The following is a 26,532-nucleotide window of genomic DNA, read 5'->3' on the forward strand; positions in this document are numbered from 1 at the left end:
GATAGACTGTCCCTTAGATTTCTGCAAAAAAATTGTATTAGAAATTCTTCATATTTTATATTTTATATTTTTAAAAAATAATAATATATTAATAAAAAATAATATTTTATTATTACAAAAACGGGCCGGATCATTAACGGATCGGATCGACCTAGATCCGTATTTGATCCGTTAAATAAACGGGTTAACGGATTCGGATCATTAACGGATCAACGGATCAAAACTTTCGATCCAAACCCGTCCAATAGTCACAGATATGGAGCGGGTCCGGATCAAAATCCGGTCCATTTACAGGTCTAGGTATCAGAGCCAAGTCCTCTCTACCCCATCGGGTACCAGAGGCTCACATCCTCTACCCCATTGGGTACCGGAGGCTCACATCCTCTACCCCATCGGGTATCCGAGCCAAGTCCTCTCTCTACCCCATCGGGTACCGGAGGCTCACATCCTCTACCCCATCGGGTACCGGAGGCTCACGTCCTCAACCCCATCGGGTATCAGGGTCAAGTCCTCTCTACCCCATTGGGTACCGGAGGCTCACATCCTCTACCCCATCGGGTATCCGAGCCAAGTCCTCTCTCTACCCCATCGGGTACCGGAGGCTCACATCCTCTACCCCATTGGGTACCGGAGGCTCACATCCTCTACCCCATCGGGTATCCGAGCCAAGTCATCTCTTTACCCCATCGGGTACCAAAGCCAAGTCCTCTCTCTACCCCATCGGGTACCGGAGGCTCACATCCTATTCCCCATCGGGTATCAGGGTCAAGTCCTCTCTACCCCATTGGGTACCGGAGGCTCACATCCTCTACCCCATCGGGTATCCGAGCCAAGTCCTCTCTCTACCCCATCGGGTACCGGAGGCTCACATCCTCTACCCCATTGGGTACCGGAGGCTCACTTCCTATTCCCCATCGGGTATCAGGGTTAAGTCCTCTCTACCCCATTGGGTACCGGAGGCTCAACCCTCACCCTATCGCAGCGTGTAGATTAGCTACCTACAGCGTAACCCGCTCAAGATATCCCTTGAACGGGAACTTGGGGGACTCCCTATAGGCACACTAGTGCCAAACTTCCGAGACAATAAGTCCCCACCCAAGAAACATCTTGAACGGGAACTTGGGGGACTTGTACATACTAGGGAAGTCTCAACTAAGTTTGGCACTATCGGCTGGGCCCCATCGGTACTCCCATGTACTATGCCATGGGCCGAGTTCACGACCCACCATGGCGGGGCTCATTTGGGATGCCACCCCGGGCACCCAGGGCCCTGGGCAAGGCCAGCACAGCCCAACTATTTACACAACAGAAGGACTGATATGGCATCAGAAGAACAACTAGTGTCCCACATCGAAGATGGGGGAGACTTCCTTCACATGCTCGAGTATAAAGGCATTAGCACAACCACCTTTTACGGGTAATAACTCCTTTGTCCACTATTTACTTACTATACATCTATATTAGCTTCTCACTCAGGCATCGGAGAGGTGTAAACCGTCCGGTACGGTTTACCCCTCTAAGCGTGTGTTCTTGGTACAGGATTTAGGAGGTGCATCGGTACCCCAGACGGTATAGCATTCTGTGTGAGGTACCCGGAGAAAGCCACCAGAAACAGTTATTCAATTTATAATTTTTGTTGAATATTTTGGATTGTATGCTAGTCGCGAATTATGTGTCTCGAAATTATTTTTATTGTGATTTATGGATATTCGGATTATTATTAAAATATGGATGCGATCATCGTCGATTGAGATATTTTATATTTGTGAAATTGATATTGTTCGATTGAATGTGTTATGTTGTTCGAGACACTAGGAGAGAGGGGATGAATTAGTGGTTTCGATTAGTGACACCAGGAGAGAGGGGATGTACTAGTAGTCATGACCGGTTATTGTTGTGGCACCAAGGGAAAGAGAGAATGAACTAGTGGCCATTATGATTGCTGATTTATGATATGTATTATGGTATATGTATATTATAATGTGTGTTATGATATGTATATGCATGATTGAGATCTGATGGGCTGCAACCTCTTTTATGATTGAGTTGGGATGTGGTTGATATTGTAGGGAGGGGCAGGTAGGCTCCTGGAGTTTGAGGTTGGACTTGTACTATTAGAAGTGTGTAATTTGATTTGCAAGTTTGGATAGTCAATTTTTAGGAGTAATTCTGTCGAATTTTAGGTAGAATTTCTCATAAGGTAGGTGCTATAGGCCCACTTTGAATTTCAGTTTGAAATTTGAGGCGGGTCTAGCAAGCTATAAGTTTGACTTCCATGTCTTGTACCGGATGTCTTCATTTATGATTGTAATCGCACGAATCAATAATAAATTTCTATTTTCTTTAAAAAAAAAAAAAAACTTTTAGACTTTTGGGATAACATTAAAAAAAAAAAGTGAAACTCAATTATTTTGGTGGAGCGCACAAAATTTTAGGCTAATTGCCCTTGAACTTGAAGTTGGGTCATTTTGGGCCCTCTGCCATTGACACATATTTAAAAAAGAAAGAAAGCGGCAGGCAAAGTGGGAATAGCGCAGAGCCGTTGAAAAAGGAATTGATCGAGACCTGATCTGATTGTATATTTTTGTATCCTACACGAATCTTAAGATCCAAAATAGCGGCAGACAATAAATCCCAGTCAAAACCTCAAGGACAATTAGTAAGCCATGTGTAGTAGTGGTCGTCGTCTTCATTTCAAACTCGGTGGCTCTCGGAAATGGCCGGAACTAGCTTGGTCTTCGCTGTTAATCGCCAGAGGTTTCACCTCCCTACTGTTGATCCTTCTACCACTCTGCTCGAGTTTCTCCGTTCCCACACTCGCTTCAAGAGCGTCAAGCTCTCCTGTGGCGAAGGTCCTCTCTCTCTCTCTCTCTCTCTCTCTCTATAATTAGGTTTCAGTGGAAATGGAATTTCATAGAATTGGATTGTGAAACCCTATAGAATTGGTTGCAGGTGGTTGTGGTGCTTGTGTTGTGCTACTGTCCAAGTATGATCCTGTTCTTGACAGAGTGGAGGATTTTGCTGTTAGTTCATGTCTCACTCTACTCTGCAGCGTAAACCTATGCTCTATTACCACCTCTGAAGGCCTCGGCAATAGTAGAGATGGTTTTCATGCAATTCACCAGAGGTTCAGCGGTTTCCACGCTTCTCAATGCGGGTTTTGTACTCCGGGGATGTGTGTTTCACTCTTTTCGGCTCTTGTCAATGCTGAAAAGAAGACCGATCGAGTGGAGGCCCCTCCCGGGTTCTCCAAGCTGACTGTGTCTGAAGCTGAGAAGGCTATTGCAGGAAACCTCTGTCGCTGTACTGGGTATCGTTCCATTGCTGATGCCTGCAAGAGCTTTTCGGCTGATGTTGACATGGAGGATTTGGGGTTCAACTCCTTTTGGAGGAAGGGAGACAGTAAGCAAGCGAAGATAGATAGTTTGCCTCCTTATAATCCTGAGAGTGAGGTTTGTACATTCCCTGAGTTTTTGAAAAATGAAATCAGGTCCTTGTCGTCGTTTTTGGATTCCAAGAGATATGGTTGGTACAGTCCAGCTACTATTGACGAGCTGAAGAGCTTAGTGGAAGCAAATGATTCTGGTGATAGTATGAAGTTGGTTGTTGGTAACACAGGGACGGGGTATTACAAGGAGTTAACAGGTTATGACAAATACATTGATCTCAGATATGTTCCTGAACTATCAATAATTAGGATGGATCCGACGGGTCTTAATGTAGGAGCAATTGTAACCATCACTAAAGTTATTGAAGCTTTGAAGAAGAAAACCAAAGGTGAACTTATCTCAAGAGGTGAGCTAGTGTTTGAAAGAATTGCCAGGCATATGGATAAAATTGCTTCAGGGTTTCTCAGAAATACAGCTAGTATAGGAGGGAATTTAGTGATGGCACAAAGAAAGAACTTTCCTTCAGATATTGCTACAATACTTCTCGCTGTGGATTCAACAGTGAATATCATGAGTGGTTCTAGATCTGAAATTATTATGTTGGAGGATTTTCTGAAAAGAGCCCCATTGGATCCCAAAAGTGTACTTTTAAGTGTTAAAATCCCAAACGGGGAAGCAGTTACAAAAGTTTCTGCAGGATCCAATACTATGTTGCTATTTGAAACCTATAGAGCTGCACCCAGACCGCTAGGAAATGCATTGCCTTATTTGAATGCTGCTTTCTTGGCTGAAGTTTCTTCATGTAAAACTTCTACTGGATTTGTGGTACATCACTGCTGTCTGGCTTTTGGTGCTTATGGGACTAAACATGCAATTAGAGCAAGAAAGGTTGAAGACTTTTTAAACGGAAAAACCTTGAGTGCTGGTGTTTTGTATGAAGCGATTAAGTTAGTTCGAGCTACTGTGGTTCCTGAAGAAGGCACTACGAGTCCTGCTTACAGGTCAAGCTTGGCTTGTGGTTTTCTTTTTGAGTTCTTTAGCCCCTATATTAACAGTGACACCGAAATTTCTGATGGTTTCTTGTTCCCTACTTCTAAGATGAATAAGAACCAATGTTGCAATGATGAGATTCCATCTGTTCTATCATCAGCTAAACAAGTGCTTAATTTAAGTGCAGACTATGATCCAGTCGGCAAGCCAATTATAAAATCTGGAGCTGCCATCCAAGCTTCAGGTTAGTATTCTTCACATGCTGATAAGGATGTCTAGTTAGTAGCATCCTTCTATTTATGGTCTCTTCATTGCTAATGGGAATGTGTTTATTTTGTTTTTAAAACATTTGAGACGTGAAGTAAGAACAAACAAAATTTAGTCTTCTCTGCTTAATTGCATGATTATAAGGATGTCTAGTTACTAGCATCCCATTTCTTTTTATTTCTCTGCTTAAAGGCAAGCATCACGTTCATGTAAGTTATTCTGGCCTGGATACTTTTATGAGAATGAAGTTGGATTTCTATTATCTCCTCACCAAATGGTTCACTCATTATTATCCAGCTGATTAGATTGTGGTATTATAGACTTCTCAAACTCATTGTAATCCATGCTGGTGACTAATTAGAATTAAAATTGACATGTTCAATTGAATCATCTTTTGTTCGTCTTGATCAATCATGTTAAGAATTTAAACTACAAACTTACAAGTTAGATTATTTTGCCCCTCCCTCCACACTCGAATCATCCCCATTTTCCATGTTGGAGATCAAATTTGAAAAAGTGTCCTTGCCTACCTTCCTTCAGTTCTGTTGAGAACGTTTTATCCGTTATATAATGTTGAAGCACACGTTGTTTAGAATCATACTGTCCTAGGCTCCAAGCTTTTGGCACCAAAGCTGGTTTGACCTTTATCCCCTGTTTTTTAATAGATATTGATTGTTATCTGACCAAGAAAAAAGTGGGTTTACAGATCCATGACTGGTTTTAATTGGATTGAGCCAACATCTTTATCATTTGATTTATATCTTTTCTTAGGGGTTTTGCTTCACACCGTTGACAAATATAGTATGTTTTGTAGGTGAGGCTGTGTATGTAGATGACATTCCGTCACCGACAAATTGCTTGCATGGAGCGTTCATTTATAGCACAAAGCCTCTTGTACGGGTTAAGGGAATAAAATTTAAAACTAAACCACAGCCAGATGGAGTTTCTGCTGTCTTATCTTTTAAAGATATCCCCAATGGTGGGGAGAATGTGGGATCTATGACTATTTTTGGTACTGAACCTCTTTTTGCTGATGATCTTACTCAATGCGCTGGTCAGCGTCTTGCCTTTTTGGTATGTCTAAGTTTCCTTGATTACTATCTAGCAAGATTGATGTCTAAACGGATGTACAAACATATATGTATACGTACACTTACAGAATAATTTTATTTTCTGTTTGTAAGGACTCTATGTCTAATTGACTTGGCCAACAAAATTTTTAGGTTGCAGATACCCAGAAAAATGCAGATTTGGCTGCAAATTTTGTGGATGTTGATTATGAAATGGAAAGTATAGAGCGACCTATACTATCCGTAGAGGAGGCTATTAAGAGGTCTAGTTTTTTTGAGGTCCCTCCTTTCTTATACCCGAAGCAAGTTGGTGACATATCAAAAGGAATGGCTTTAGCTGATCACAAGATTACATCTGCTGAGGTACTTGTCATCAATATCTTGTCTTTGTTCCATCCAGTACTGTTGTGTGCAGTATTTCCCTGCTCTTTCTACTCTGATTTCTGGTTATGCAATTTCTTTTTACTATCTATAAAAAATTGTTTATTATTTGGTGAAGGGAAAAGACCATAAAAGAAAGAATATTCACTTGCTCTTCAATACCTCATAGAATCATTCACTAATTTATAAATCCATGCTTTCCTGGCTTTCAGATCAAACTTGGTTCACAATATTATTTCTACATGGAGACACAAACTGCCCTTGCTGTACCAGATGAAGACAACTGCATAGTGGTTTATACTTCAAGTCAGTGTCCTCAGTTTCAACACTCAGTCATCGCAAAGTGTCTTGGCATTCCTGAAAGTAATGTCCGTGTCATTACAAGGAGGGTTGGTGGGGGTTTTGGTGGAAAGGCCGTAAAATCCATTCCTGTGAGTATTAGCTGCAATATTATTTATGTTCTCTTTTTAATAAAATTACTAAGACTTGTTTTCAGTGCTTCTAGAAGTGCTAAAAGCGTTTTGGTAGCCTTTCGCAGGAATAGTTAATACTGCTTCCTGTGTTTGAAGCACTTTGTAGTGCTTTCTGAAAAAGCACCTGTCAGGTGCTTTGTTTTGAAATCCTTCTTGAGCACCATCCCTACTTTGTGTTTGCTTGTCTTCTGTTTTCCAAGCAATGCAGCTAAGGTTTTAAAGAAAATTAATAAGAAATTTCCCTTGGAAGAATGCTTTTCCTTAAACCCAAATAGTGTATTCAAAAGTTAATAGTTGGTCCATCCTTCTGGTAATATTTCCTATAAATCTTTTTCTACAATTGGTTCACTATCAATCTTATTCTAGTGAGCTTTTAGTGTTTGCGCTCTAGTGGTGGAGAGAGGCTCAAACATGAGGAGAGGGGTATTAGATCATAAATTAATTATTGGGTCCATATGTGTATGTTTTTGATGATATTCCTTCCAACTAATGGAAACTGAAGTTCTTTCTTGTACTTTAGGTCGCAACTGCATGTGCACTAGCAGCACACAAATTACACCGCCCTGTCAGGATATATGTCAATCGCAAGACTGATATGATAATGGCAGGAGGAAGGCATCCCATGAAGATAATTTACAGTGTGGGATTCAAGTCTGATGGGAAGATTACAGCTTTACAACTTGATATATTAATTGATGCAGGGATGTCCCCAGATATAAGTCCAATTCTGCCAAACAATGTTCTGGGTGCACTTAAGAAGTATGATTGGGGTGCTCTGTCTTTTGATGTAAAGGTATGCAAAACTAACAATCCAAGTAGGTCTGCTATGCGGGGTCCTGGGGAGGTGCAGGGGTCATTTATTGCTGAAGCTGTAATTGAACATGTAGCATCTACCCTTTCTATGGAAGTGGATTGTGTGAGAAATATAAATCTTCACACACATTGCAGCCTTGATTTATTTTATGAGAATAGTGCGGGTGAACCTCTCGAGTATACTTTACCTTTAATTTGGGACAAGCTGGCCATGTCTTCAAGCTTTAACCAAAGGACTGAAATGGTAAAAGAATTTAATAAATGCAATAAATGGCGGAAAAGAGGAATTTCTCGAGTACCTATAGTACATGAAGTTTCATTGAGAACAACACCAGGGAAAGTGAGCATTCTAAGCGATGGTTCTGTTGTTGTTGAAGTTGGAGGGATTGAACTGGGTCAGGGTCTCTGGACAAAAGTAAAACAGATGGCTGCTTTCGCTCTTGGTTCCATTCAATGTAATGATAGTGGAGACCTTTTGGATAAAGTACGGGTGGTACAATCTGATACAGTTAGCTTAATTCAAGGAGGATTTACTGCTGGAAGCACTACATCTGAGTCAAGTTGCCAGGCAGTAAGGTTATCCTGTGATATTTTGGTTGAGAGGCTAGCTCCTCTCAAGAAAATATTGCAGGAGCAAATGGGTTCTATTAAATGGGAGATGCTTATTGAAAAGGTATTCCAATTTGATTTATGTTGCTTCTTTTCTCCTCCTCTCTCTCTCTCTCTCTCTCTCTCTCTCTCTCTCTCTCTTTTTCGTGTGATGTATTTAAAGTTCATTTAACTAGTACTTAAATGTATATTTAAATGAGTACAGTGGATCACACAAGCTGAGGAACACCAAATAAATATACAATAAAACCCCCCTCCTAACACCAGACAGAATATTAGAAGATTAGCCCATATTGAAATGAGTTCTTCCACTAATTGATCAGCACCTTAGCGGTAATGGAATCAGTTGTCCAACCAAAACAGGCTACATTAACTAGCACAATTGCAAACAGCTGCTTCTGAAGGAGGATGCTGGTAAAGTTCTGCAGGAAGTTGGCGGCAAATGTCATATTACCTCATAAATTCTGTCCTTCCACGACCTCATCCCTCCCCTTACTTTAAAAATCCATCTATGTGTGCTGTACTGCTGTATGCCTGTTTGTGCTAGCTCTCCATCTCGGATGTATCCTGTTTATCACATATCCTTTCTATATTGTCCTAATTTTTCAAGAATTGCCATTTGATTTTAGTCTTGTCGTGTTTTAACCCTCTCCCAAATCTGTGTGGAAGCCCCATAGCACTAACCTAAGAGGCTAAGATCCAGATCTGATCAGTCAAGCTCCTTGGTTAGAACCACCTGGGTGTCCAAACAGTTGGTAACCACTGCCTCTGCATCTCGAACCAAGCTTCTAATCTGGCGAAAAGGGATTCCACTGCCATCCCAATTTTTTTGGATTTAACGACATTTAGGCATATTTCTCTTAGCTTTGTACAACTACTATGTCACTGTGGCTTCTCTTTGTAGCTTTTGAAAGCCACAGAATGATGGGCTCTCTCTTTCTTGCATTTTCTTTTAAGATTTGCAAACAACATATGCTATCTGTGCAGTTTTTCTTATTCTTATGTCAAAATGCAGGCGTACTTGCAAGCCTTGAATTTATCAGCAAGTTCTTTCTACGTTCCTGATTTTACTTCCATGCAATATCTCAACTATGGTGCTGCAGTGAGTGAGGTAAGTTTGTCTTTAACTTTCTTATTGCTTCCTCATATTCTTGTGTATGGGTTCTATTAGTTGTAGCTATGCCCTTGAATGTTCAACAAACCTCAGGGTATAGGTGCAGCTTTGATATTTCAGTGCAAGTCACAGCGAAATATCATACTATTACTATTAATACGAATTAGTATCGCCAAAATTTTTCCAGTAATACGAATGAAACTATCTGGTTGCAGGTTGAGGTAGATCTTCTGACTGGAGAAACTAGAATATTGCAATCAGATATTATCTACGATTGCGGTCAGAGTCTCAACCCTGCTGTGGATTTAGGACAGGTTAGCACGATGCTGAGCTTACATACTGATTTTCATAGATACATGCTTACATGATTTTAATTCTTCTGTCAAAATAAGCTCTATAGTTTTACCCATTGAAAAATAAAAGTAAAAGAAAATAGAATAATCTATGCTAATCAGTTGAAAAAAAGAGCTCTTTATTTAACTTGGATCTCATGTACTCTACAAGTTATATGTTGATAAGACATAGCTAGATGACATCTGGGCAGAATCGGCAGTGGGTTGCTTAATTCAGTCCTTAATGTTGGTTCCTGCAGATCGAAGGTGCTTTTGTTCAAGGAATTGGGTTTTTCATGCTTGAAGAATACATGGAAAATTCCGAGGGATTGGTGATTTCTAATGGTACATGGACGTATAAAATTCCTTCCATAGACACTATACCCAAGCAGTTCAATGTCGAAATACTAAACAGTGGACAACACAGTAAACGTGTTCTCTCTTCAAAAGGTATGCCATTCAGATTTTTGCTTAGAGTTCTCACATTAATGAAGTAGCTAGCCTAGCGCAGTTGTAAGTATCAAACATAGAATAGATATATACGTAGAAATTATGTATAAATAGATGTAGGAGTGAAGAAACTGAAAGTACTGTTCCAGAGTGAAAAACTTCTAAATTGTCCCCTAGTTGAAACCTGTTGAGGTTATTTAGAGAGTCTATTAGTTGATTTATGAGAAGCATAAGGTTCTGCAAAGTGGGAAGAAAGCAAAAGTGGTTGTATGATGTCAGCTGTTTTTTGGTTTTGGTTAGAACAAAATAATCATATATTTGGAATTATGTAGTCTTCTGGTCCTTCAGGGAGCTTCCCCTTTCTGTTCTTTCTTCAACTGCAAAGAAGTTGTAACACTTTATATTCATATTTGAAACAAACATCCATTACATCCATTTGTCTAGAAAGTCAAGTGATATCTTTTGTGCAGCTTCTGGTGAGCCTCCATTACTTCTAGCAGTTTCAGTTCACTGCGCTGCAAGAGCTGCTATCAAAGAATCCAGAAAACAGCTTCTTCAATGGGGAGGCCTGGATGGGTCTGCTTCAATGTTCCAGATGACCGTTCCAGCTACCATGCCTGTTGTGAAGGAGTTATGTGGGCTGGAAAGTGTGGAGAGCTACTTGGAATGGATTGCAGGCAGAAAGTGAATGTGACAGGAGAGGATCATAGAGTAAATCCATGGGTGTACCGAGGGCAATTGCTGAATTGCCTACCAAATTGGCAATTGTCAATCAACTATTCATAAAAAATTGGCAATGGCCTTTGGTTACACAATGTAGCAATAAAAGGCAATTGGCATGCCGATATGAAGAAAAGTATTTTCTTCAACCCAAACAAGTTCACCATAAGTAACTTTCTTATCATTCTTCCCTTTGTACCCCTCACTGATGGTGACACTAAAAGACTTTTCCTCATTTTCTCTTTTAAAGATCAACTTCTCTGGTGATATTATTACTGTGGAATTTTCTGGTGCTGTCACTATTGCCTTGTAAGTTGTTCTGCCTGATCCCACATTCGTTACGGTTCTTTCAAATTTCTCTATGTATAGCAAGAAATGATGGATAATTGAGATTGTCTGAGCGGGTTGCGCAACTATAATCCTTTGATCTAACAATCATCGGGATATGCTTTGATGAGAAATATGTACATAATAAATTTATATAGTCTTGTGGTGCCCCATTTGGATTAATCAGACGCGAACCCATGGCTAGAGGTGGAGCATATGCAAAATGGCTAATCATTTTGAATTTGGATTTCGAGTATTGTCACACCTAATAGCAAGGGAAAAAGCACACTACAGAGTAGCATGAACTAATGCAAAGCAACAGCCATACCTAATAGCAATAAAATGCGGTTTAGAACCTTCTTGATGCCAGCGATAAGGTGTTTATAATTTATAAGGGAAAAAATTATAAACAGCACTCCAACTATGGCCAATTCTAAATTTTCATACCTAACTTTCCGAAACTATCACAATGGCACCCCAAATAGTCAGCCTGACCCAATATACGTACCCGCCATCCATGACGGAGTTAACACGTATGCCACGTGGCGTATTTGATGGGGTAGTTCGGTCATTTACTTACCGAAGCCCTATTCTTCGGTACTAAAGCTTGAGGGACGCCTTGACTACTCTCACTTTACTCTCTCTACAGCTGCGGTCTGTGTGAGATAGTGAAAGCTCAGAGAATCTAGGTGAAAATCAGAGAATCCAAGTGAAAAGCAACCTCAGTCAAACGGTTTTGATTCCAAAATCACAGATTCATTGACTATGGCCAATTATTGGCGCTATTTCAGGCTGGATGGTGAGCCACGCGTATAAGGAGGTAAGGAATTATTCCTTTCGATGCTTTTGTCTGTCTTTTCGGGTTTGTGGTCCACAAAAGTATTGTTTGTTTATGGGTGGTCAAAGTTTTTGTTTGGAGTTGTCTATTTTAGGGTTTATATTTGTCGTCACTTTGGTTTTTTAATAAAGGGGGTTAGGGTTTGAGTTGGTTGAGATCCAATTAAATTTGGGGTTGCTGGGTTGGTGATGTTATTAAATTTGTTTCCAATCTGGAAGTGTGTTCATTATGTGGGGAGGATAATGTTTAAAAACAGAAAGAATGATTAAAAATAGAAACCGAAACCCAGTTAATGCTCCCTTAATGCTTGGTTTGGTTTATAAATGATGCTGGATAAGACAAACATGTAGGTGAGAATGGAAATTGTTTTTGTTTGCTGACATTGAGAATGGAAATTGTTGATTCAATGTGTTTTGGCCCATGTGTTTTCTGTGTATGTAGTTAGTGACATTTATTATTGCTGCAATGTAGGTGATGACTTATTCACTGTGTGTATACATCATGGAGGCCGGTTTTATTCAAGGAATGGAGTGAATAAGGTTTACAAAGGAGGGGAAACCGTGTATGTTGATGGGGTAGATAAGGACAAATTATCTGTGACAGGATTCAATTACTGGGCACATGATCTGGGATATTTAGGAGGGCCAATTGCTTACTGGTTTAGGATACCCGGAAGCGAAAGTGGGACTGGTTATTTGCCAATAGTGACTGATGCAGACCGTATGGACATGGTCCAGTTCATACCTGAGGTTGGGAAGTTAATTCATGTGTACATTGTTTGCTCAGTTGGAAGAATGTATTTGCAAGATTGGGAGTTAGATCACTATGATGATGAAATTGATCATTTGTCCTACTTTGGACATGTCATTGATGACTTGTGGTTGGAAGATGATACACTAGAAGATGTGGAAGAGGATGTTCAAAAAGCTGAAGATGTTCAATAAGAGGCCCAGGTGACTTCTGAAGATGAGTATATGCCAGAAGAGGTGATACTTGTGCCACAGACCCAGCCAGTTGGAAATGGGCCTATAGTAGAGGAGAGTGTTGCTGAAGATGGTACTAGGCATAATGGGCTTGGCCCACAGGAAAGACAAAGAAGAGGCCCACCTTGTAGGCATGCTTCCACTTCAAGGAATAAGGGTGATAAAGGGAAGGAGAAAGTTGTTGAGCAAGAGGTGGAAATTCCAAAGAAGAAGCGGGGCAGACCAAAGAAGGACTTGAAGAGGAGGTATTCGACTAGGAGCAGTGGTGAGGGGTGTTCCCGACCAGTGACTTATTCTGACAGTGATGACAGTGATGATTCAGACGATCCAAATTATGAGGGGATTGTAGATAGTGATTTCGAGTTGGATGATGCAGATGATGAGGTGGAGTTTCATACGCATGTTGATGGTGATCCTAGCAATGTCGAAGAATGGGAAGAAATGGGATTCAATGGAACAATCTCGGAGGAGGACGGGACTGCTTCTGATGGCTTTCCCAGTCTGCATGGTTCTTCAGATGAAAGTGGGGAGGATATTGGGATGTTTCCTATGAAGGGTAAGAAGAGGTTTTCTAATTGGAAGGAGTTCAATCAGTTTGCTGACATGAAGAATCCTACATTTGAGATAGGTATGATCTTTCCTAGCTTCACAGTGTTCAAGAAAGCCATGAGGAAGCATGCAGTTCTTACAAAGAAGGAACTGAGGTTTCAGAAGAATACAAGGCATAAGGTAAAGGTGGTGTGTATTACAAGTCCAGGGTGCCCATTCACAGTTTATGCATCTACTCCAGATAAAGAGAACCCATTCACAGTTTATGCATCTACTCCAGATAAAGAGAACCCAAACATTCAGATCAAGACCTTCAGACTAGTGCACAAGTGCTCAAGTGTAGAGGGAAAGGTGTATCACTGTCATGCTCCCTTTATTGCTGATGAGTATGATAATTTTTTCATGAATGATCCCAATTGGACTAGGGAAGGGGTCCAGAATGCAGTTGGAAAAGATTTTGGAATGGATATAGGGTATCAAATGGCTTATAGAGCTAAGAGGAGGGCAGTTAAGTTAGCTCAAGGGATTCATGAGGATCAGTATAATCTGCTTGAGAGCTATGTACATTAATTGAAAAAGAAAAACCCGGGTACCTCTGTATGGATTCAAACAGAGCTAGATGGAGATGTGACAAGGTTTAAGAGGATTTATATCTACTTGGAGCCTTTGAAGATTGGTTGGAGGGCAGGTTGTAGGCCAATCATAGGGCTGGATGGGTGTCACCTTAAGGGTGTTCACAAGGGGCACTTGTTGATAGCTGTGGGCATTGATGGGAATAATGGAATTTATCCCATTGCCTGGGCAATAGTGGAGTCTGAATGCAGAGATAGCTGGACATGGTTTTTGGAGTTACTGAGAGTGGACCACAGTGTGCATTATGCTTTCATTTCTGATAAACAGAAAGGTCTAGAGCAAGCTATCAAGGACCTGTTCTCATTCTCTGAACACAGACATTGTGTTCGACACCTCTACAATAATTTCAAAGGTGATGGCTTTAGTGGTTTGGAGCTGAAACAAAAATTATGGGCTGTTGCAAGAGCCTGTACAATGAGGCAGTATGAGCATGCAATGGAAGAGCTGAAGAAAACTTCTGTTGGGGCATGGGGATGGTGCATGGATAGACCAGCAAAACATTGGTCTAAGTCACACTTTAAGGATACATTCAAGTTTGACATACTTCTAAATAACCACAGTGAGTCATTTAACAAGAGTCTGCTGCAAGCTAGGAAGAAGCCTATTCTGGGGTGTTTGGAGGATATCAGGACAAGTGCAATGGTTAGAGTATGTAACAGGAGAAACTCAGGGCATAATTGGAAGTGTAGGGTTGGACCTAGGGTTGAAAAGTTGTTGAAGAAAAATGCTGAGTGGAGCCATGAATACAGGGCTCTTCAATCAAGTGAGATGAGGTTTGAAATTCAGGGAATCGAAGAGGAGTTGGTTGTGCATCTGGTGTCATTACTCAGCACTCAGTGCAATTGGACAAGAAGAGATGCAGTTGTAAAAGATGGGATGTCAGTGGACTCCCTTGTGGTCATGCCATTGCAGCCATTTATTCAAAGGGCTGGTCACCAGATGAGTTTGTAGATGATCATTATAGGATGGACAAATACCTTAAGGCTTATGAGCCGGTAATCAACCCCATTGCTGGTGTCAGTGAATGGGAGATCATCCACAGGCCTATTACAACACCCTTATATAGGGCACAACCTGGAAGGCCCAAACTGAAAAGAAACAAAGAGCCAGGTAAACATTGAATCCTAATTACACCTTCATAGTATTTTTTTATGTCAAAACTTCATGATAATTGTTGTTACTTTAACCCTTATATTTATGCAGGAGAAGAACCACCAGCTGTTGGTACTGAGAAGCTCCCAAGGAGTTTTTATTCGCAGGTCAAGTGTGGGAGATGCCATAAAAAAGGACACAATGTTAGGACCTGTCTGAGGAGAAATCAGGTTTATAATATGCATTCTGAAACTTCTTTTTTAACAATTATGTAACTGATTTTATGGACTAATAGGAGCTAAGAGAATGAATGTGCAAATGATCTGCCTCAGGGGAATGCTGAAAATGAGCTGCCTACAAAAGATGGTGCAAATGTTTTACCACTAGAAGATGGTGCAAATGTGCAGCAACAGCCTGAACATGAAAATGTTCAAGTCCCAGATAATGCAGAGGTGCCCCAAGTCATTCATCAGTAACCACAAGTCATTTATGATAATTTAAGTCAGAATGTCACAATTGATGTGGATGTTGTCATTGGAATGTAATCACAGACTTCAACCAATACTGTTCATCAACCACAGGTAATTTTTTTTTTCCAGATTTGTTGGACATGTGAATGGTAAAAAGCTTTAGTTTTTACTGGTTTAGTGAATGGTTATATAACGGTTGTGGAAATGCTGTTTTCTTTATAATCCACAGCCACAAGGTTCCTCCAATCTTGTATTCTCAGGGAGGAGATTCAAGTCACCAACAAGAAGGATCAAACCAGGAAAGAAGCCTGCAGAAGGTTCTACTTCTGCCACAAACTCTGGGACTGATTCAAGAAAGCCCTCATGGAAGTATTGAGTCAAGGCCAGTGGATCACTATAGCCTGCATTAGCATGTGTTTTTTATGTGTCCAGAACTTGTTCCAGTTGAATAGCCTACTGTTATTTAGGCATTTTCTTTTGATGTTGAGAAAAAATGCCTTAGTTATTGCTTCTTCTAAGCATTTTGATGTAACAGTATGGATGTTGGTGTTGGAACATGTTTAAGACTTAATGTAGGTTTATTTTGTAGCCCATTCTAATTTACCATGTTCAATTGATCTGGGTTTCAATGAGTTCCTGCAAAAACTGCCAAAAATGCCTCTTTTGGTATTGCCTCTTTCTGTATGGTTGATTTGGTGTGCTAGAAAAAACTAGGGAAATCTCTGAAACAAAGAATAAAATTTTTTTTTGGCGGGAAATTGCTCTGTTACGGAGTTATATAGAGCAAGTTGGCGCCAAATACAACTTGGTCGAATTTACCCCTACAAATACGCCACGTGGCATACGAGTTAACGCTGTCATGGACGGCGGGTACGAATGTTGGGTCGGGCTGGCTATTTGAGGTACCATTGTGATAGTTTCGGAAAGTTGGGTATGAAAATTTAGAATGGGCCATAGTTGGAGTACTGTTTATATTTTTTTCCCAATTTATAATGACCAATAGAAGACTAACATAATAAGTTCATGACATGAAAAGTACCACCGACAAGGCTGCTCAGGTACAATCTATGTGGTTTTGGGCTTTTGATCACTATTTGATTCCATTTGTTACAAATACACCAAACGAAAGAAGAAATTAGGAGAATCCCACAATTATATGGTAGTTTTTGCTTCAATGTATGTACAGGTAGCAAGACAACTGAAATCTTTGGCTGATGCTTTAGCAATTCTCAACATCATGATGCAGTTAGTGGCACATCTCGGCAGCATGTAGCTGATGATTATACAAAACGACTTTCAATAGGTTGCAAGGAGGTAAAATATGATATATCCTGATATTCTTACTAGTTTCTCTACTTTTTATTTAAGCTTTCCATTCAATTTTCTCTTGCATGCTGACAAGGTTGTTGCAGAATCACTTAATTTCTTGATAAATTCAAGATCAAGCATTGGTTGCAAGAGTCTAGTAGCAAATTTTCAACAGGCAAGGCAAACATACTCTTTATCCTGCATATTTTAGGCTGTTTCACTTAATCAAAACAACTGGAATCTTTGGCTAATGCATGGAAAAGAGAGGATGTGATAAAGATTCCTGTGAGTTATTATTTTCTGTTACATATACATTCTCATCTCATCCTTACTGTAAGTGTTTTCAGATGGAATCAAAAGCGGTTATTCAATTATTTACTGTCTTTAATGCTTGAAGTATTATTAGTTTCCAGGTGTGCTTCAGAAATCAACAATAAGCAATGAATTTGTCCTTTAAGATAAAATATGAGTAATACATTTGCGGTATGCATATAACTTGCATGTTTTATGTACAAGAAAAAAGATTTAGTAATTTAACCTGTATGGCTAAGTATATGTTTTTGTTTTCAATAATTGTTCTATTGCTTTGAGGGAATGATATTTTCGACCTGGTACAGGTTGTTAATGAAAATGTCACTGTAAAGGACTCCACAGGAAAGAAACTTGAATCACAGATTCTACCCCTGCTTAATGCATCTGTCGGCATAAGAAATGATCGTGTTAAGGCATAGCTTGTCATAGCTCCGAATGTGACTCCAGGTTATTGGCTTGCATTTTCAGCAACTGTGCCGCCTCTTGGTTTTAGCACTTACATTGTCTCAAGGGCCTCCACACAGACAGGTTATGCATCTGAATTCCCATCTGTTTGAGGAAAGATTAGTCCCTGCATAATATGTCTTAGATTTTGATGGATAGGCCATGTTACAATTGCAGCTACTACTTCAGAGAGACATACAGTGTACAAGATTGAAACAAGTCAAAATGATACAATCAAAGTCGGGCCAGGAAACTTGAAACTCATTTACCCTGGAAATGATGGAAAACTAACTCAGTACAAGAAGTTAAGAACAGCAAAAGCTCAGTATATAATTTGGTTCACACGCATGTAGATTTAGCTCTCTCCAATTCCTATTCTTCTTTCTCAATAAGAAGATACTTCACCTCCATTAGCATTTATTAGTGTGTGTGTGTGTACTGCATGCATCTAATTTCACATCTTTTTTACATTACTGAAAGGTCAACGAGTCAGTAAAGCAATGTTTCTGCTGTTTATTCCTGAGTATATGCATTATCCATGTGGATGCATCTCTCATATTTCTTTCCATATATTCTACCTACCTTGATATTGTGTGTGCAATATTCTTGAACTGATATTTTTTGGGGATATCATTTTATAGCTCAATATATGACGTCTTTATGTCTTTACATCTCATTCTTTATACATGGACGTAGTGTTGAATATTTCAAGCAGATTTTTTACTGGTGCACGACATTCTGTTAAGCACTTTGTTGGAAGATTACTAAGGACATAGTTTGACTGTGGATTTCTATGGTTTACTCTTTTAGGAGGCAACTTAGTGCCTTATATATGAATTCAGGATTGAACTGGAGAGTAACGAAATATGTATTCAAGCTTGCCAATTTACTCTTTTGAAATGCTTTTGCTTTAGTATAGGAGAATCTGTTTATCTTCATTCCTTTGAAAAATATTGTTGTAAATAGTTATGGCTAAATCATGTAAATAGATGTAGAGTGATATGTGCTTTTCACTATAGATTAGTGATTGATAGAATTGTGTATACGAGTAATTGACATTGCTATTAAACGTTGCCTTTTTGTATACACCATGTATTCCTATATAAACCTCCTCATGGAGAGATGAATATACATATTCCATCTCTATGCATCCAAGCTCTCTCTTTTTTTGAAACAATTTTGCTTTCATTTTACAACACATTATCAGCACGAAAAGCTCTAGGATTCAGATTGCGGGTTGCTAAGAGAAGAGGCGAATAACTCCTGAGCTGCGGAGAAGAGGCGGTTCATCGTTCAATCAACGTCAACCTTCTAGCTCTACAACCAAGTAGGCTTCCTAAATTTTGAATTTCACATTCGTGTTTATCAAGCCTTTGATTGAATATGAAAAATCACCATGATGCATGAACCCTAATATTTGGTATATATATTTGTATATATTCATTCATGTGTCTTGAATTGTTTGGCTTTGGATTGTTTGATTGGAAAAGAAAAGAGAAAAAAATTTATGGACTGCAACTATATATCTCTAGTTCTTGGTCCAGTAGTACCAAATCACTAGTAGAGGCTCTCTACGCCATATTAGTATTAGATCAGTAGCACCAATTCAACAAGAAAAAAAAAACAAATTGTGCAGTTGCTGGGATTCGAACCCAGCCAAAATAGGTACCAACCCAACCCAACATGTTGCCCACTGTGCCACTATGCGAAGTTAGTATGTGTTAACACCAGTATTAATTCTGCCATAAGCAGATTCAACGCCACTTAAGGGGGTGTATTCAATTCAGATTTTAAAAGATTTTGTTTGAGTTTTTATAATTCATAGATTTACTTAATCCAAGGATTGTTTAAATTCTATATGGACTCTGATTGATTCTAATGTATTGATTTACTAGTATTTGTTTAGATTTTACAAGTCCTTATGATGTTTTTGGTAGGTTAATTTTTTTTCTTCTTCTTCTTCTTTAAAAGCAATGGATGTATGGATCCAACTATAATGCTATATCAGTGACAAAAAAGTATGTGTGTGTGTGTGTGTGTGTGTGTGGCAATCTACCATTATTTATGTTCTGTATAATGATATATGAATAATAAGAGAAAACTAATCAACAAAATGTTACACAAAAAATAAACTAGTAAACTAATGACATAATTTATTTCATATCTAATTTACAAAAGAAACACGTGTGTATGTAACGGCCTATTATGGTTTTAGATGAATATATGTATATATATCGGCACCCGGCTTCGGGTTTGATTCAAAAAAAAAAAAAAACATGTGTGTATGTATCATCTTAACAATACCATTGAAAGTGAGCTTAATTAGCTAGAAGGATTAAGGCTTCCAGAGTTATAGTGATAAAAATAAAAAAATTATTAGACGAGAGCAAAGGCAGAGGAGGATAGTGGGAAGACAAAATGAATGAGTGTCACCTATTGAGAGCTGCTTCTTCTTCTTCTTTTTTGTTTTTTGGTGGAGAGCTTCTTCATTTTTTGAGTGAGAAAGAATCCATCAAAATCTCTTGGAAAGTGGTTGGATTGTTTTTGAGTTTTGATATGTATAAAAAACACTATAAAATCCTCTAAAATCCAGCATGTAATGAAATCCTTAAAAATCCTTATACTTTTGAATATCTGCAGATTTGAATGAATAATTTTAAATCTTAATTGAATACATCAAGATTTTAAAGGATTATTTAAAATCTCAATTGAATACCCATAGACTTTCAAAATACAAAAAAATCTTGTAGACTCTTAAATGAATACACCCCCCTTAATTGGCGACGTGTTTTGATTTTGATTGACTTTTATCCAAAACAATTACCATAGTAATTTATGCTCATTACCATAATCATTTCATAATTTATTCTTTATTATTTCATTATTCATTTTAATGACGTATATTGCATTTATTACTATAATGATTTTGTGGTGTTACTTGCTTCTCTATTTGCTCATATTAATTATATGAATATTTTACTCGCTTAAAAATTCCTTGCATTAGAATATATATGTGTAGAATGCAGGTACTTAATGAACTAGAAGTTCACACATAAATATTGAACCAGAAGTTCACACGTATCGAACCCGTAGTTTCGATAACATTGAAAGGTTATGAATCTTTCCAAGTATGCTCATCCAATTCGATGCGATGTCTAGGTAAGATCCAATGAGGCTGTGTACTTAAGTGAGCCTCACTCCACCTAAACCTCATACTCTTACCTGGTCGTATTTAATTGGAGTTACCAAAAGGGTTGAGTAATTACATTTCATGTATATCGAACCTGTAATTTCGATAATGCCATATAAGGAACTTGAAGTTTCATCCATGAATTCACCATACATGTTTAATCCTATTTTTCACACCATGTTATAGAACTTGAAGTTCTTATTGATTGCTTATGGAAAATATTACCCATAGCACTAACTATTATCCTTTGAATCCTTGTAGAGAATGTCAAATCTCAACAAGCTTGACTTTGTTGCTTTGGAAGTTTCCGGAAGGAACTACCTCAAGTGGACCCAGGATGTCAAGCTTCATTTGACTGCAAATAAGATGAGATCAACGATTATTGCTGACAACATCACCCCTGAAGATATGAAGGCAAGGGCTATGATTTTCATCAGGAAACATATAGAGGAAGCACTCAAGGTGGAATATTTAGCTAAAGAGGACCCACGGTCACTTTGGGTCGCTCTAGAAGAGCGATTCAACCATCAGAGGACCATCTACTTGCCGGAAGCAAGGCATGACTGGCAGAACATACGTTTCCAGGATTTCAAGACTGTCAATGAGTGTAACTCTGAAATCTGCCAGATTCAGTCACTCCTAAAATTCTGTGGAAAAGAGCTCACAGAAGCTGATCTATTGGAGAAAACTTTCTCCACCTTCCCTCCTTCCTTTATGGTCCTGCAGCAACAATACAGGGAGAGAAACTTTGCTAGATGCTCAGAATTGGTCACCGTCCTCTTGCTTGCTGAAAAGAACAACGACCTACTTTTGAGGAATGATCAAGCAAGGCCTACTGGCACTAGAGCAATTCATTTGCCTGAAGCAAATGCTATTGCCCATCACGAAAATAATTGTGCAAGGAGGAACCGGGGCCGTGGAAGGGGAAGAAGGTCTGAATGTCCGAGACAGGGAAGGAGAAATGGGCCAAAAAATGGCCCATATGACTGACCACCAAGGTAATCGCCCAAGGGGTCGAGGAGGACGTGGACAAGGCCCACGTGGTGGAAACCGAAATGCCCAGGTCCAACAAGCTCAAATTAGAGAGAATGTTGGCCCGGCCCGTCGCCCTCAGAATCAACATAATCTATGTTATAGATGTGGAGGCACTGACCATGGGTCCCGCACCTACCGTGCAACAAATGAAGAGATAGGAGAGTATCATGCCAGACGCGGAATTCGAGAGGCCAACCTTGTGGAAGAGTAAGTTCCTATGCCACCTTGGAGATTACTGATTTCCAAGCAGCTAATGGATACATCGAGGATTGAAAACTCGAGGACATGGACATAATAGGCACTTGTGCCATATCTATATTATTGTTATGAATAATGCTTTCGATTTTTTTGGATTATCTTTGGTGATTTTTGCAATATTGGTTTTATAATTTGGTTATGCTTGGATGTTTAATTCAATAAAGTTATTTATTTTCATACATGTGATCCATTGAATTAAATTTATGAATAGGCATGTCTTGTGGGGAAGTTTGTTGTCTGGCTGATAGTGCTACTACGCACACCATACTTCGAGATAGGAAGCATTTTTCAAACTTATTGCCTACTCATACCTCTGTGACAACTACATCAGGTCAATCCAACCTGATAGAGGGCCATGGCAAAGCCCATTTTATGTTGTCCAATGGTACTGAATTTACCATTAATGAGGCCTTATATTCTCCACGTTCCAGAAGAACGTTATTGAGTTTTAAGGATAATCGAGTCAACGGTTATCATGTTGAAACCACTGAGGAAAAAGGAGTGGAATATCTTTGCATAACCTCCAATTTGTATGTCCAGAAGCGTACATTGGAGAAGCTAAAATGCCTTCCAAGTGGTCTCTACATGACTACCATTAGATCGATTGAGGCAAATCACATAACTAGCCAGAAGCTAACCAATTCGAGCAACTACTTGCTTTGACATGACTGTTTGGGACACCCAGGTCAAAGTATGATGCGCCGTATACTAAATTCATCCCATGGGCATCCCCTTACCAATAAGGATCTTGTGTATAGTAACAAATTATGTCAAGCTTGCTCATTGAGAAAATTAAACGTAAGACCATCATATGCAAAGACTGAAAAAGACTTTAACCTTTTCCTACAAAGGATACAAGGGGATATATGTGGGCCTATCCAACCACCATGCGGACCATTTAAATATTTCATGGTTTTGGTTGATGCATCGACAAGGTGGTCACATGTTACACTTTTGTCCACAAGAAATACTGCGTTTGCTAAACTCCTTGCCCAGATTATTAAATTGAGGGCTCACCACCCGAATTATCTAATAAGTTTAGATAAGTCGTTCTGTAGGCCCAAAGCGCCTCGCCCATTCTTTCATGCCAATCCCTTTTTGTTTTGCTGACAACTTTCTTCAAAATATTACAGAATGTCTTGTTGAATGCTTCAGCCAACCCATTAGCCGGGGCGTTGTACATAGAAGAAAAGTGCAGCTTGAAGTGATATTTCTCACAGAGTTTCTCCATGGCACTATTGGAAAAGTACTTGGCGTTGTCTGTGATGATGCAGCGTGGAACACCATATCGTTGAACGATATTCCTTTTGATGAAGTCTACAACATTTTCTTACTTTATTTCCTTAAGCGGCACCGCCTCTGCCCACTTTGAAAAGAAATCCGTAGCCGCTAGAATGTATGAGTGACCGGCTGAGGATTTTGGAGTAATGGGCCCTACAGCATCAAGTCCCCACACATCGAAGGGGTAGGAAGCAATCGTTGGATGCAATGGCTCTGGTGGTTGATGGATGAAGTTTGCGTGAAATTGACAAGCTTGACACCTTTGTGCATACTCCATGCAATCTTTAACCATGGTGGGCTAATAGTAATCCATCCTCTTCACTTGAAAATGAAGCTTAGGACCTGACTGATGAGTTCCGCATACTCCTGAATGAGCTTCCTCCATAGCCTTAGCCACTTCCTCTTTCCCCAGACATCTAAGGAGCAATCCATCGAATGACCGTCGATAAAGAATCTCCTTGTAGTAGAAGAAGCGTGGTACTCTTCATCTTACGTCTGAGCATTGCTTTGGGTCATCAGAAAGCTTATTTCGCTTGAGGTAATCAATCAACGGGTACCTCCAGTCATTAACATCAATCATGTAAACAGAGACAACATTGGAGTCTTCATGCCAAAGCTCAGAGATTGTCGGTACGACCCACCGTTGGCAGATTGGAAGGTGTATGATTTCATCCTCTGATAATGCCAAAGCTGCTGCTAAGTTGGCCAAAGCGTCTGTTGTTTGATTTTCTTTTCTTAGCACATGCGTTAGTGTGACAGCATCAAAACCCTTTAAGAGTTGTGTGGCGAGCTGAAAATAAGGAACTAAATCCTCTTTCTTCAATTCATAGATAGTTAGTAATTGATCAACTACTAACTTCGAGTCTCCATACACCCCTAGATTTGAGATTTTCATTTCAACTGCGGTTTGTAGTCCCATAATTAGCGCTTGGTACTCAGCAACATTATTGGAACATAGTTCATTAAGAGTAAAGGCATAAGGCAATATCTGCCTTTGCGGATAAATGACGACCACACCAGCTCCTGCCCTATCTGCTCGTGAAGACCCATCGAAGAACATTAGCCAAGCAGGGAGGACCTCTGTATTAAAGACTTCTTCATCTGGCAAGTCATCTGAAATCTCCCAATCCGCAGGGATAGGATGGTCCGCTCAGAAATCAGCCAATCTTGTCCTTTAACCGCTTTGGCCGGTATGTAGATGATTTCATACTGATTGAGGAGTAGTACCCATTTCATCATTCTCCCTGTTAAGACTGGTTGCGACATAACGAACTTGACTGGGTTAGCTCGTGCCACTAGATGCACTGTGTAAGCTTGCATGTAATGTCTTAACTTTTGGATGGCGAAGACGAGTGCGAGACAGATTTTCTCTATCAGTGGATAGTTCAATTATGGTTCTGTGAGAGTTTGACTCAAGTAATACAACGCCTTCTCCTTCTTTTCTTCATTTTCTTGGGCTAGGAGTGCTTCGAGTGATCGCTCTTGAGCAGCAATGTAGAGGATAAACGGCTTCCCGAGGATGGGTGCACCTAACACTGGAGGGTTTGCCAAGTACTTCTTTATGCTTTCAAAGGCGTTATGGCAAGCTTCATCCCATACGAAAGGCACATCGTTCTTCAAAAGTCGACTAAAAGGCTGACAACAGCCTGCGAGGTTCGATATGAACCGTTTGGTGAAGGCGAGTCGTCCTTGGAGACTTTTTAACTCGCGTAGATTTCTTGGCTTAGGCATGTCTTGAATGGCCTTAATCTTTTACTGGTCCACTTCAATGCCACGATGTTTCACAATGAATCCAAGAAACTTGCCTGAACTGACGCCAAAAGCACATTTGAGAGGGTTCATCTTGAGCTAGTATTTGCGTAGTCTATTGAACACCATTCTTAGGTCTTGCAAGTGATCCGTCCTCTTTTTTGACTTGACCACTAAATCATCAACATAACATTCCACGTAATTGTGAAGCATGTCTCCGAAGATTTTCTGCATAGCACATTGATATGTTGCACCAACAGTTTTCAATCCGAATGGCATGACCTTGTAGCAATAAATGCCTTTAGGTGTGCGAAATGCAGTAAGCTCTTCATCCTCTAAGGCCATCCTAATTTGATTGTTCCAGATGACCCATCCATGAAGGATAAAGCTTCATGCCCTGTTGTTGCATCCACCATGAGTTCAATGATGGGCAAAGGAAAGTCATATTTCGGACATGCGTCATTTAAGTCGCGGAAGTCCACACATACACGGACTTGTCTGTTCTCCTTCTTGACAGGAACAATGTTTGCAATCCAGTTAGGATATTGAACCTCTCTAATGAAACTTGCAACAATCAACTTATCAACTCCAGCTTCAATTTGAGGAAGGAGTTCTGTCCGAAAGCTTCGTTGTGTTTGCTTGATGGGTCGAGCCTCAAGTTTATCTGCGAGACGATGAACCGCTACCTTTGGGTCAAGGCCAGGCATTTCTTTGTACGTCCATGCAAAGACGTCTTTATATTCAAGCAGCAGATCATAGTATTCCTTTTTTTCTTCGGGACTCAGCGAAGCGCTCACGAAGATAGGTCTTGGATCTTCATCAGTTCCCAAATTGAGCTCTTTAAGCTCGTCGACAGTAGCTTGCCCCCCGTCTTCAAGTTCTGGAGGAGCTTCATCTACTTCATCTTCCGAATGATCATGGTCATCTTCTTCGAAAGCCTCTGTTTCTGTTACTGTGATATGATAGGCGGACCGAACAATCTCATCTTCGTCATTGCCATCAACGTTATCCATTCCAACTTGGCCAGTGAGTATGATGGTATGCTCTTTCACTTTGAGATGTTCGCTTGAGCTCACCTCTAACACAAAGCGTCGCTTCATGCGTGATGGGATAAGACTTCGAATTTCTTTGTTATTTCTTTGGTCATCAATCCTCTTGCTCTTTTGCCTTTGTTGCTCTTTGGTCATCAAGTGCCAACTTTCGAAGGACTACCTCTGATTTCTTATTTTCTTCATTTGAAGATGACAACCTATTGAACACAGAAGCTCGAGTGGTCGTTTGGGTGATGCGATTGAAAACTGAGATTCGGCTTGTTGACGTATCGACACGATCAAATACAGAAACTCGAGGCGCCAACTCATCAACTTGTTCAGGCACCGCAGCTTGAGAATTAGGATGAATGCGATCAAATGCCGAAACGCGAGAGGCAGATTTAGATTCCTGAGTCTCTTCTTC

General features: G+C 39.9%; 2 protein-coding genes across 2 annotated transcripts; both read left to right on the forward strand.

Moving 5' to 3' along the window:
- Nucleotides 1-2,557: 2,557 nt before the first annotated feature.
- On the forward strand, nt 2,558-10,880 carry LOC133732094 (indole-3-acetaldehyde oxidase-like). Its single transcript, XM_062159558.1, has 10 exons — nt 2,558-2,852; nt 2,953-4,623; nt 5,461-5,720; nt 5,870-6,079; nt 6,310-6,528; nt 7,091-8,056; nt 9,008-9,103; nt 9,322-9,420; nt 9,699-9,888; nt 10,359-10,880. Exons 1-10 carry the CDS (start codon nt 2,717-2,719, stop codon nt 10,574-10,576), a joined length of 4,065 nt encoding a protein of 1,354 aa, XP_062015542.1. The 5' UTR covers nt 2,558-2,716; the 3' UTR covers nt 10,577-10,880.
- Nucleotides 10,881-21,018: 10,138 nt separating this feature from the next.
- Nucleotides 21,019-21,744, forward strand: LOC133730649 (uncharacterized). The gene has a single exon (XM_062158201.1). The coding sequence runs from the start codon at nt 21,019-21,021 to the stop codon at nt 21,742-21,744; it is 726 nt and encodes a 241-aa protein (XP_062014185.1).
- The last annotated feature ends 4,788 nt before the right edge of the window (nt 21,745-26,532 follow it).

The sequence above is a fragment of the Rosa rugosa genome, chromosome 2, assembly GCF_958449725.1.
Source record: "Rosa rugosa chromosome 2, drRosRugo1.1, whole genome shotgun sequence".
NCBI lineage: Eukaryota > Viridiplantae > Streptophyta > Magnoliopsida > Rosales > Rosaceae > Rosa > Rosa rugosa.